Source organism: Chlorocebus sabaeus, chromosome 18 (assembly GCF_047675955.1).
Source record: "Chlorocebus sabaeus isolate Y175 chromosome 18, mChlSab1.0.hap1, whole genome shotgun sequence".
NCBI classification, from domain to species: Eukaryota; Metazoa; Chordata; class Mammalia; order Primates; family Cercopithecidae; genus Chlorocebus; species Chlorocebus sabaeus.
In genome coordinates, this window is record NC_132921.1 from 21,758,203 (window position 1) to 21,772,361 (window position 14,159).

The window sequence follows — 14,159 nt, forward strand, 5'->3', positions numbered from 1 at the left end:
AAAATGTCCTCAACTTCCCAATAAATCTATTTTTTCACCAATCTCTCCTTCTTTTTAATCTCAAAAGAAGTTTCAACATTCTGATTAAAGCCAATTTCTCTTGTTTTCACCTGGGCCCAAATCCCTATCATCTCTTCTAGGAACTTGCTCTATAAATTGTCCTCTCTTTGATGGATCACTCTAATCTACACAGTCAATCTACACAGTCTCGATAGATACTTCCTTTCCAAATGTAAATATCCTCACATTTTCCCCTCCTACCAAAACACTTTGAATATATGTTCTATCTAGTTAATTTCAAATCACCCTTTCTTTCCAACAAATTAATATGTACTGTCTTCATTTGTACACTTCTGAATCTTTTCCCACTATTTTCTACATTGTATCCATGTTTAAATTCCCAGCATAACTCAGGAACTGACACATATTAGGCACTTTCAACATTCCACTCAAAGTCACCAATCACATCTTCAGTAGCTGATCTAATGGACAAATTTTAGACATATTTTATCTGGCTTCTGCCAGAATCAAGATGTCACCTATTATTATCATCTTTAAATGTTAATCTGCTAAACTTTTCTCCCTTACATTTTCTTGTCCCAGGCATGCTTTAAATGCAACCATTCATTTATATTTTATCCTAAATTATTTTCTCTTCCCACTGGAGAAGATAGAGGGGCAAACATTAAAGCTACTGCAGCCCTTGTGATTTCTATCCCTCACCAAGAGACAGCACTAACCACTTTCTCCCCATGCTAATTATGCAGCATGTACATGTTTCTTTTTGTATGCACGTCTGTTTGCATGTTGTGAGAAACACACAAATCACTCCACAGAAGGTGACTTGACCCTAGAAACTGAATTTGTAATCATTTTTAAGCCTCCTCTTCTAAACCTTCTTTTACAGATACAAAAAATAAAACATCTGGTCCCAATGTTATTCAAATATTTCTTTAAAAAAGCAAATTAAAATGTTTTAAATTCCTTCTGGAGTTATACACAATAATTATACTTTGATCACGCATTTTAAAGCTCTACTCACCCAAAGGCTGGTCAGTTGTTTGTTCTTTATTATCTATACAAAGATAAAAAAGCAAAACATATAAAATGCTGTTGTCCATGGTATATTTCCAGAGTTAAAGATATAGGAAAAGTATAAAACATCAGCAGCATCATTTACAGAATATAGTTTCTAATCTTCAGATTTTTAATAAAAACACTCTTGAATGGAAAAAACTGATGGTGGTGTTCACAATAAGAAGTAGCAGTAGTTACCATTTCCTGATGCCACAGCTGGTACCGTTCTACATGCTTTACATATAATAGATCTAATGAAACCTCACTCTACCCTATCTATATTAACCCCATTATATAGACAAGGATATTAAGGCAGAGAGAGATTAAAGTCACTCATCCAAAGTGATTAAGCTAGTAAGTAGCAAATCTGGATACTAACTGAGGGAGTCTCCTTCTGGATTCTATGCTTTCAATCTCTACTATACAGAAACTAAATCCCTCCCTGCACCTGGAGCACCATGTAGGGAAACATGTAGTTGATCAATTGTATGTCCACTACTGTCGAGAGATAACTTTGTACTATTGGTAAAATAAATGCCACTGAAGCCTATTAAAAGCTTTCCCTGTACAACATTCTTCTTTTAAACCTAAATTTTGGGTACTCCCTGAATTGTGGGAAATAAGAAAAAACTCAAAGGGCCAGGAAAATTTTAGAATCTTAGTCGTGGCTATTTACAAAAGTTTTTCTGAAATAGTTTTTCATAATGGTCATTAAAGAAAAGCAAGAATTAACAGACTAATTTAGGAAAGGGGATTCTATTCAGACCAAGAGAAACAATTACTAGGAAGGTTTTTGACAGTTCAAGACCGACTTGAAGCAGGTCTCACTGAGGCTTTGTGTGAATTTAAGGTTACTACAGCAAGGAGAATGATGCACACATAATGGGGACTTTCTGCTGTGTCTAATTTGCTTATATTCAGTCAGCACAGTCCAACGGCATTCACAATAATAGATGTTTGCTAATGCAATATGAATATGACACTAAGCAAACTAGTAATGATGCTAAAATAATAAGAAATAAGTAGAGAAGTAATAGGGCTTTCTACAAATATTAAATGACATAACCACCTTCTTAATCTACTCCTGAAAGGTTTTATTTTCAGATCTATTCACAGGTTCCATCATTGTCTTTCAGAAAGCCTACACTGTGTTGATATCCTGTGTCTTCATGTAGTTCTCACTGTTGATATGCCTTTTATCTCAGTTGAAGGCTTAACTTGTTAGAAATCTGTTCTAATTAAAATTAGCCTACAGAGTTCTGCATATTCTTGACAACTGTCACTCATTAAGAAATGGTCACTGACCAACCCACCTGTACGGTGCCAATGATCCCCACAAACACACTTCTTACTCCAGATATAGGCACCCACCCAACTAGTTCAAATACACTGTATGACTAAGGAACCAAGAAAAAGGTCCCAAGGGTCTGATCAGTTCAGAAATGTTACCCCTATCACTCTGTCAAACACTGCTTCCTGCTTTCAGATTAAAGATCATGTACTTCCCCCATTAACTTCCTTGTTATGATATACGGAGTAACACACAATGATAAAAAATACATTGAGGTTTTATGTTACCTCAAACACTTTTTTTCTACCCTTACAGTTTTATAACCTAAAATATTTTTAATGTATCACTTGCATAAAATTGTCCTTCATGTAGTTAATTTCAACCTTAAATTATATTATTAAATATATAGAAAAAAGTTACTAGTATTACTATAGCAAAATAGTACCTATGGTATCTTTACTGCATTCAACAACTTAAAAATCTAAAACTAAAGTTTTATGTTTATATTACTCACCAGGATGACCAAGATTATTTAATTCATCTAAAACAAAACAAGAGAAAACAGACTAAGTAATCGAAATGCCAATTTAGCATAAATAGTAAGACTAATCAAAGTAGCTTTGAGCCAGTGAATTATGCTATAGTGTTTTATCAGTTTACAACTTTTCAAATTAAATGAAGAAGCCATGCAAATACCGAATAGCAAAGAATAGTGAATATTGCTGTGCTTATCATTTAGGACTTCTAAGCTATCACTGTTTTCATTAAGTGACAAAAACTAGGCTCTTTCATAATTTATTCATAGTTTTAGATATTCTGGCCAATTAAAACCAGTAATCTCAAATGATCTTTTTTTAAAGTCAACTTTTAATTTTAGAACATTTTAAGGTTTACAGAACTACTGTGAAGGTAGTGCAGAGAGAGTTCCTATATACCCCATACCTAATTTCTCTATTATTAACATCTTACGTTAGCATAGTGTATTTGTCACGTCTTATGCTAGAATAGTATATTTGTCACAACTAATGAATCATTAATGGTCTTTTTTACTCAGGGACTCCATTCAGGATCTCACATTACAACTGCTTGTGTCTCCTTAGGCTTGTATCTTCTTGGTTGTGACACTTGCTCAGGTGTTCCTTGTTTGTGATGACAGTGACAGTTTTGAGGAGTAACTGTCAGGTATTTTGCAGAATGTCACTCAACTGAGATTTGATGTTTTTCTCATGGTTAGATTCATAGTTTCTCAAGGTGTAAGGTGTTTTTGGGGAGAAACAGTGGTTTCAGAAGTAACCTGTACCCCCATGGGACATCTTATCATGGCCAATGGATAGGTAAAATAAGCAATGACATTATAGCCATCTTTTTCTTTCAAGTTTTATGAGGATAAAAATTAACATTAACAATAAATTACAAATGTTATATACTATTCATACTTTTTTTATGTAGAAACTTTATTCTTATATGTCACATAAAATCAATTGAAGAAGGTCTGAGTCAGCACAATTTCTTTTGCCTTCAGTATTAGGCTCAACTCATTCCCAGTTACTTAGTAGGCAGCACCATACTCTTTCACCCCTCTTCAATGGGGCTGTATCATACATTTGCAATACAGTTAGGTTCTTTTCTAATAGTCTCCATTCCATCTTGGGACTCCCCTCCTCTGACCTCCTAAATGATTAAAATTTGTATACATGTATTCATCATTAATCATATAGAATAGTTGCACTGCCCTAAAAAAATCCACCTATTCAACCCACACCCCTCATCCTGATCAAGTGTCTTCTTCTCATTTAAACATAATAATTGTACATATTTATGGGATACATATATTTTGACACATGCATATAATGTATAATGATCAAATCAGGGTATTTAGGATATCCATCATCTCAGACACTTATTTCTTTGTGTGGGGAACATTTCACTTCTAGCTATTTTGAAAGACATGGTAAAGAGTTGTTACCTATTGTCACCCTACTCTGTTATCAAACACTAGAACTTATTCCCTCTAACTGCAGGTCTGTACCTATAAACCAACCTCTCTTCATCCACCCCCAAGCCTCTTCCCAAAATCTACTCTCTACCTTCATGAGATCGACTTTTTTAGCTCCCATATATAAGTAAGAACGTATGATATTTGTCTTTCTGTGCCTGGCTTACTTCACTCAACATAATGACTGTTCCAACCATGTGGCTGCAAATGACATAATTTCATTCCTTTTTTATGGCTGAATAGTCTGATCAAGTATCTTGAACAAAATACACAAAATGCAATAGAGGACACCATGCTCTATAGGTAAAAAATATATATATAATAAAGGACACTGTTCATATGGAATTCTCAACTTTGTGAACTTTCACTGAAAAAAAATTTGGATCTAATTTTTTCAACTGAGACTTCTGGAGAAACTTCATAACTGGATTTTCATCTTTATGTGTTCTAAATAGAGTTATGTGAAAATTATTATTTAATAGTGTGCTTGCTACTGCAAAAATTACAGAGAATATTGCAGGTATAGAAGCAGCACAGCAAGGTGATAATTCACATGCATCACCCTGGAGCCAAACAGCAGTGCTAGCTTATATTTATTCTTAGAGGTTTCCAACTTTAGGAAGTCTTAAAAACCATGCAATTAGGCAAAAAGGATTAAGACAGGAAGAGGAGTTCGATTAGGATTTCTTCACATGGCTTCCCTCAAACAGGGTTAACAGATCATCGAATTATAACTCCCTTACAAGACAGAATTCTTGTTCGCAACTATATATTAGGATGAAAACAGTAATTATAGTATTTCAAAGTGATGCTATAGAGACATGAAGGACAGGAAAATCAGAAAATGTAAAATTTAACATTATTTCCTTACTTTACCCAAGTAGAGCCTAAGCTTATGTAATAAAGAGGCAGAAATTGAAAAAAATACTTTGCCATCCACAAATCTCATTTTGCAAAACAATATGACATCACACTAAGGAAAGATGATCCAAGTTTTAATATTTACTCATTACAATTTAAGTACAATGCTTTGGCTAATTAAAAAAAATTAGAAGTTTATGTTGAAACAGATTTTCAGTTCCCTTTACATATTATGGTAAAGGTGACATGGTAGATTATCTAAAGTCTTGTAGCTTCAAAAAATCCTGATCAATTTTATATTAATACAGAATATTCAATATTTCATAAAACATGTTAAACAAACTTCCTCTCCTGAAACTTTTATAGAAACTAAATTTCATTTGACAGCATCTAATCATGGCTAAAGGACAGACAAAATAATCTAAAACAAATATCCATGATCATATAGCCACTTATCTTTTTAATAAATTTTATGTAGATAAAACTTAACATTAAAAATTAATTGCAAATGTTCACTACTCAAAAGATACAATGCAGGAACTTTGTTCTTACATGTAATATTAATAGAAAGTCAACTGAAGATTAGTTATTGTAATAGTGTCTCAATTTAATCGTGTCTGTCCATTTATAAAACTTCAAAGATTAAAATACAATATTCTTCAATCAAAATCATTTCTTACAGCTAGTATTTTTTCCATCACTGCACTCAGTAAGCTAAGAGCACTCCACCAATCCCAAGAGTAACTAGCATGCAGGAGATTTGGTTTCAAACCAAAGACTTACACTACCTTCAGTGCACTCCACTGCCTCATCTGTTCTTCCTTGTTTCAGAAAAAACAAATTTGAATATATTGTAATTCATGATCTTAAGAAGGGCGGTCGTCAAGCAAATAGAGATACATATCATAGAGATATGTTGGCAAACCAACACATGCATCAATACCTCCTACTATGAACAATATAACTTCAAATATATTAAGCTGAAATATAACAAATTCCCAAATTATGCAGTTAATAATGGGATTGTTGATTAATAACCTTTCTTTCCTTTATATGTGTATGTTTGTTTTTAAAAATGTTTTATTAAAAATCTTTTTATTATTTTTAATTCAACCTCCCAGCCTGAAGCAATCCTCCCACTTTAGCCTCCCAAACAGCTGGCACCAGGTGCATGCTACCATGCCTAGCTAATTTATTTATTTATTGGTATTAGGGATGGAGTTGCACTATGTTGCCCAGGCTGGTCTCAAACTCCCGGGCTCAATTGAACCACCAACCTTTGGCCTCCAAAAGTGATGGGATTTTACAGGTGTGAGCTACTGCACCTGGCCAAAAATCTTTTTCCACTGAATCAAATTTTTTGTAGCTAAAGCTTTAAAGAATACATATTTTATCATAAATGTTGAAAATAAACTATAACTAAAATAATCTAAATAAAATGGCCTTTTTTTCCTGATTCTTTTTCCTTTCTGCGAACCTAGATGATGATTTTAGTGTGCATTCTTTCAAATTTCAATATAAATAATATAACTTCTAATACTTAACACATCATTAAATAGTATGGGGTAAAAAGTATAATTTCCTTTGCTTAAACGTTGCAGTTTATATAGCTTATATTATAGTCCACTTGTCAGAACACTGGGGAAATATTTCTTACCTATGATGATTTCTGCCTTCTTGCTATCTTGACTGTCTCGATCATTATATACATGACACCAGTAGGTTCCTTGGTGTTCCAAATCCACATAAGGCACCTATATCAATATTAGAACATGTAAATACTTCCTCTTCAATTTTAATGGCTTGGAGAAAAAGTCATTTTGTGTTTTAAAAATACCCTGCAAAACATAACATCTCAGAAGGCTTTAGACAATGTTACATTAGCTCCATTCATCAGGTTAAATACCAGCAAGTAAATGCTGTAATGATTCCAACAGTGCTGAGTTTCATGCAATACTATTTGACGTTTTACATATAAGCCTGAATTGAATTCTAGCACTTTAGCAAATATAAGAGTTAGTTAATATGAAATCACAAGGGACTTTAAATAAAAATATTGAAAACATTAAAACATCTGAAAGGATATGAGTTTTAATGTTTACTTTATATTTCAATTGTACCATTTGTTTTACATGTTAACTCCCCCAAACGCCCCCAAAATCAACTTCCTACCATGTATAGCTTTTTGGTCTCATGTGTTAACGGTAATTCATTTTTGAACCACTGGTAGTGAGGAATAGGGCTTCCAACAGCAACACACTGTAAAACCAATGTGCTGCCTGGCATCAGCTTTTGGGAAGTTGGTTCAACACAGATTTGCAACTTGGATTCAGAGACGCCATCAACACTTCCTTAAATTAAAAGAAAAAATAAAATCTCTAGGTTAAAAATAAAAATGAAATTTTCCTATAATTAAAAAAAAAGATGCATCAAATTCCCCCTTCATTTGTTACAATCTTTAATAACATTTCCCAAACTGTTTCAAAAAACTATAGCACTCATAGAAATGTTAAGAGATATTCTGTGGCCAAAAGAATGCTGTGGACAAATAACTTTACAAAATTCTGGGTTAAATAAGGTTAACACATTTCTCAATTGCAGGACTTCTCAAAGTTTTCAAAGTGCTAGTATGCATTGTTAGTTAAGGAGAGGAATATAGTTCAAGTGCCTTCCAAATGTGTTTGGCTGCAGAATCTTTTTGATGGAGGCAAACAACTTATTAACATCTTGAATGATATTGGCATTCAACATGGAAAGCTCTATGTTCCGTTCTTTGACATACTGAAATAAGTTTTGTAACCCGCACTGAATAAATACAGATGAGTTATCACTAACATTTCTACCCCAGGCAGATATTAGAAATCATTTACTTAACACTCATTTAATACTCTTTAAGTTCCCAGAAGACAAAGAGCTTGTCAATTTTATGCAACAAATCTCCATTATGAAACTCAGTATCTAACACATTACAGGTGATCAGTAATATTCATTGAATGAATATGATTCCATTTATAAATATATTATTACATGCACAGAAATAGTCTAGAAAGATAATACGTTGCTCTCTTAATTCATCAGGATTATTTCTGGAGACTGCTCCACTCCCACACGGACACCTTACCTGGGCTTTGATATCCTGCTCTGGGTCATCCCAGTCCATCCCAGTTCCTCCCACCCCCTCCCACCCCACACAAATGTCTACCATGTTTGGCCCCACCTAATGCCTTTAGAACTGAGTTGACAAGGAAGGGTAAGCCAGCTGAATGTTTTACAAAATTTTAAAAGCAGTGTGTGAGCTGGCATTAGGGTAACCAGTAGTCTCAGTTTGCCTAGGACAGAAAGGTTTCCCAGAATGCAGCACTTAAAAGTGTGAAGACTAGGAAAGTCCTGGGCAAACCAGATGGCTGGTCACCCCTTGCAGGCATGACCAATTCGATCCTCAAGGAACCCCACCTGCAAAGAGATTCTGCCTTCCTCACCAACTCCCTCTCTTGGGCCCTTCTCAAGTGCTCTTGCAGAAGGCTAAGGAGGAGAGGAGAGGTAAAAGATCACCTGTGAAGTGCAGGTCCACAGGGCCTGTTTAAGGCTGAGGGAAACCCTTGGAGGTCCATGAGGCCCTCAGTGAGTACAATGCCTTTGCTTTCCAAGGCTGGCTGGGTGTAGGGCAGCTAGGCAGGGGGTCTCAGACCCCCTGAGACATAGAAGAGACAAGGGTGGAGTTGGAGAACAAAAATGCTTCAGTGGTTCAATAAGCTGAGACTCTGGATGTAAAGTGAAGAGAGATCTCTTGCAGTTTGGCACTAGAGCTGTAAAACAGATTCTTGAAGTCTTCTCAATATGTCAATCTCAGTCCTGCCAAAGGGAAATCCTCATTCTACCCTCAATTCCATCAGTAGTAAATTGAATATATCTAAAGCTCAGACATAACAACTACAAATTGGATGGACTCATACCCCTATTCTAGTAGCCATTACAAGGGGTGTCCCTAGTTCCTGGGCATAAAAATATTAATTTCAATCTCTGTTATATGTTAATGTGTAATATGTTAATCTCATATGTTAATGCTCTTTTTCTTTTATACTCAATGTTCAGCATTGAATAATTATGAGACTTATGAAGAAGAAAGAAAATGTAACCCTGTCGGGGGGCGGGAAGCTAGGGGAGGGATAGCATTAGGAGAAATACCTAATGTAGATGATGGGTTGATGGGTGCAGCAAACCACCATGGCATGTGTATACCTATGTAATAAACCTGCATGTTCTGTACATGTATCCCAGAACTTAAAAGTATAATTTAAAAAATTTTCCTAATGTTAAAAGAGTCTCACATTTCTAAAATAAATCATGTTTACTTGTCAAAAAAAAAAAAAGGCCGGGCGCAGTGGCTCAAGCCTAAAATCCCAGCACTTTGGGAGGCCGAGATGGGCGGATCATGAGGTCAGGAGATTGAGACTATCCTGGCTAACACGGTGAAACCCTGTCTCTACTAAAAAATACAAAAAAAACTAGCTGGGCGAGGTGGTGGGCGCCTGTAGTCCCGGCTACTCGGGAGGCTGAGGCAGAGAACGGCGTAAACTCGGGAGGCGGAGCTTGCAGTGAGCTGATATCCGGCCACTGCACTCCAGCCTGGGCGACAGAGCGAGACTCCGTCTCAAAAAAAAAAAAAAAAAAAAAAGAAGAAAAAGAAAAGAAAAAGAAAGAAAAGCACAGCTGGCCTACATTCTGGAATTATCAGATTAACTCACATTAACTCAAAGACAAACATCTTAAAGGATCTGGTGAGAAAGGCAGTTAATCAACTTGCACAGAAAATGGTGGCCGACTTACAATTTCAGCAGTGAGAAATTGAAGAAAAAAAAAAGCCAAATGGAAATAACAGAAATTTAAAATATCAAGATTTTCACTCATCAGTGCATTTGATGGGCTTACCAGCAGACCAGTCACACCAGAGAAAAGGATCAGTAATCCTGAAAACAGGTTAAAAGAAATCCAACTGGAAATAAAGAGATAAAGTGAAGGAAAGAAAGAAAAAAAAGACAGGGCTTACAAGACCTGTGGGACAATATCAAATAGTCTAACATACATATAGAGTTCCAGAAAGAAAGCAGAAGAAAAATATTTGGAGATTATGGCTAAAAATGATTCAAAATTGAAGAAAGATAACAACTTACAGGTCCAAGAATCAGAGAACTCCAAGCAGGAAAAATTCAAGGGAGCAATTATAAAAGGAATAAATAAATTTCCATGATAAACAATGGAGGCCGAGGCCAAAAGACAATGGAATAGTATCTTTAAAGTGGTGAAAACAAAACAACACACCTCTAAAATTCTATACACAACAAAAATATCCTTCAAAAATGAAGACAAAGAGATTAACAGAATTCAAATGCTGAGCTAATTTGTCTACAAATTATCTCACAAATAATTTTTACAAATTATTACAGAAAAACAGCAGACCTGAACCATAAGAAGTGTTAAAAGGAATTCTTCAGCCAGAAGGGAAATTTTACTTGATAGCAACCTGGGTCAGAAGGAAAGACTCAAGAGTGCCACAACAGGTAACTATATCAGTGAATATTTTAAACAAAATCTTTAAAAATTACACACACGTGCGCTGGGCGTGGTGGCTCATGCCTGAAATCCCAGCAGCTTGGGAGGCCGAGGCCAATGGATCACAAGGTCAGGAGTTCAAGACCAGTCCGGCCAAGATGGTGAAACCTCATGTCTACTAAAAATACAAAAATGTACCCGGGCGCGGTGGCAGGCACCTTTTATCCCAGCTACTTGGGAGGCTGAGGCAGGAGAATCAGTTGAACCTGGGCGGCAGAGGTTGCAGTGAGCCAAGATCGCGCCACTGCACTTCAGCCTGGGTGATAGAGTGAGACTCTGTCTCAAAAACAACAACAAAAAATTATATACACATATGTATCTTTACAAGATTGCTTAAAAGTAAATGTAGAAGTAAAACGTATGACAACAAATGTACAATGGGGGGCACAATGAAAGTATGCTATATAAGGTTCTTATATTTTAAGGTTGAATATGTAAAGGTTTACCACAATAAGCTAAAGAGGCATACTGTAATCTGTCACACAGCCACTAAAAATAACACTAAGGCATAGCTAAAGTCGATAAAGGAGATAAAATGGAATATTAAAAAATGCTCTTTTAGCCGGGCGTGGTGGCTCACACCTGTAATCCCAGTCCAAAAGAGGGCAGGAAAGTAGGATCAAAAGAGAACAAATGAGACTAACTGAAAACAAACACCAAAATGTCAGACTTAAACATAATCACGGCCGGGCGCGGTGGCTCAAGCCTGTAATCCCAGCACTTTGGGAGGCCGAGACGGGCGGATCACGAGGTCAGGAGATCGAGACCATCCTGGCCTACACTGTGAAACCCTGTCTCTACTAAAAAATACAAAAAACTAGCCGGGCGAGGTGGCGGGCGCCTGTAGTCCCAGCTACTCGGGAGGCTGAGGCAGGAGAATGGCGTGAACCCGGGAGGCGGAGCTTGCAGTGAGCCGAGATCCGGCCACTGCACTCCAGCCTGGGCGACAGAGTGAGACTCCGTCTCAAAAAACAAAAAAAAAACAAAAAAAACCATAATCACATTATATGTAAATGGTCTAAACACCTTAAAAGCGACTTTTTTCTAGACTAGAGCAAAAAGCAACACTTATCTGTATTCTGTCATCTAAAATGAAACTTTAAACAAAGACATTCCAAATTAAAATAATGAAAAATATATACCATACAAAAAAGCTTAAGAAAGCTACCATAGTGCTGGCCAGGCATGGTGGCTCATGCCAGTAATCCCAGCACTTTGGGAGGCCGAGGCAGGAAGATCACTTGAGCTCAAAGGTTGAGACCAGCCTGGGCAACATGATGAAATCCCATCTCTACCAAAAATACAAACAATTAGCCAGGTGTGGTGGTACATGTGTGTGGTCCCAGCTACTCAGGAGACTGAGTTAGGAGGATCATTTGAGCCTGGGAGGCAGAGGTTGCAGTGAGCCAAGATCATGCCACTGCACTCCAACCTCAGTGACAGAGTGAGACCCCCTCTCAAAACAAAACAAAAAAGAAAGCTTCCATGGCTATATTAGTATCATACAAAGTAAACTTCAAGACAAAGAGGATTACCAAAGATAAAGGAGCATTTCATAATGACCAAAAGCTTAATTCATCAGTAAGAGCTAACAACCAATGTTGCCCAAGATATGGGGCGAGGAACCTGAATCCTCATACCCTGTTGGTGGTAATGCAGAACAGTAAACTATTTTGGAAGCTTTGGCAGTTAAGAAAAATTAAACATATATCTACTCTATGATTCAGCAATTCCACTTCTATGTAACTATCCAGGAGAAATAAAACGTATGTCCAGAAAAGGCCTTGTATGAGAATGTTCATCGTAGCTTTATTCATAATATTCCAAAACTGGACACAAACTAAATGTCTATCAACAGGAGAATGAATAAACAAACCTAGTCAATTCATACAATGGAATATGACTCAGCAAAAAGACAAGACTGCCTAATGATACACTGAACAACATGAGTAAATCTTAAAAACATTATGTGAGAGGAAGAAGCTGAATATAAAATATCGAGACTGGTCAATGACTATACATATGTTAAATAGATACATATACCGATGTTATATATACATGTTAAAACTCACTGGACTATACATGTAGTATCTATACATTGTACTGTATATAAATTACCCCTTAATAAAAATGGGATAAAAAAGTTAAATAAAATTGAGAAATGCTGATATGGGTTGACTGTGTCCCCAACCAAATTTCACCTCGAACTGTAATCCCCACATGTTGAGGGAGGGACCAGGTGGGAAGCGACTGGATCATGGCAGCAGTTTCTCCCATGCTGTTCTCCTCACGGTGAGTTCTCACAGATCTGGTTATTTACATGTCTGGCATTTCCCCTGTTTGCTCTCTCTCCCTCCTGCCACCATGTAAGACATGCCTTGCTTTCCTTTCACCTTCCACCATGATTGTAAGTTTCCTAAGGCCTCCCCAGACATACGGAACTGTGAGTCAATTAAAAGTCTTCTGTTTATAAATTACCCAGTCGCAGGTAGTATCTCTATAGCAGTGTGAGAATGGGCTAATACAGAGGTGCATGAGGTATTTTTTTCTTTAAAGAAAATGGTGATATTTTTTCTTTTTTTTTTTTGAGATGGAGTCTCGCTCTGTTACCCAAGCTGGAGTGCCATGACGCGATCTTGGCTCACTGCAACTTCTGCCCCCTGGGTTCAAGCAATTCTACAGCCTCAGCATCCTGAGTAGCTGGGATTATAGGCAAGCGCCACCATGCCCAGCTAATTTTTGTATTTTTAGTAGAGACAGGGTTTCACTATGTTGGTCAGGTTGGTCTCAAACTCCTGACCTTGTGATCCGCCTGCCTCGGCCTCCCAAAGTGCTGGGATTACAGGTGTGAGCCACTGCGCCCAGCCGATATTTTATTTCTCAACAACTTTATTGCTATTTGAGTTTAAGAAAGGCTAAAGTGAAAGAATGAAAGCAGCATTTTAACTCTTTTAACAAAAAGTGTGTTTCCCTCCCTATTCTTCTTTTTGTCCAGCAAATACAACAAAGAACATGGTTCTTGATTGTGCACCGAATACAATAATACCTGACAACTACTCTTTAAAGAGTATACTGTTTTTTTTGCCTTGATCAATGCTAGTTATTGAACGAAAAAGATGAAGCAGAGGGAGTAGCAAAGCAGTCTGATGAACGTTTCCTTGCAGTGAATGATACACTACACGGCCTTTAGTGCTGACATCAATGCTAGAGTTTTTTTTTTCTACATCATAATTTTTTAGGAACAATACAATAGTTTGGGAGAAAAATATGCATTACGGAAAAGAATTGAAAAGTGAGCAGCAAGACTACTACATGAGAGTTTTT

At 36.6% G+C, this 14,159-nt stretch overlaps 1 protein-coding gene across 2 annotated transcripts in view; it reads right to left on the reverse strand.

The window, feature by feature from the left end:
* MALT1 (MALT1 paracaspase) overlaps positions 1-14,159 on the reverse strand; it is an 81,059-nt gene that overhangs the window by 35,017 nt on the left and 31,883 nt on the right. The window contains exons 5-9 of one of the 2 annotated variants that reach the window (XM_008013950.3): positions 7,398-7,576; positions 6,883-6,979; positions 6,014-6,046; positions 2,883-2,909; positions 1,043-1,075 (exon numbers count right to left, since the gene is read on the reverse strand). In XM_008013950.3, the coding sequence (XP_008012141.1) occupies positions 1,043-1,075; positions 2,883-2,909; positions 6,014-6,046; positions 6,883-6,979; positions 7,398-7,576 (369 nt within the window). The remainder of the gene's footprint in view (positions 1-1,042; positions 1,076-2,882; positions 2,910-6,013; positions 6,047-6,882; positions 6,980-7,397; positions 7,577-14,159) is intronic. The other variant, XM_008013951.3, reaches the window with a different exon arrangement.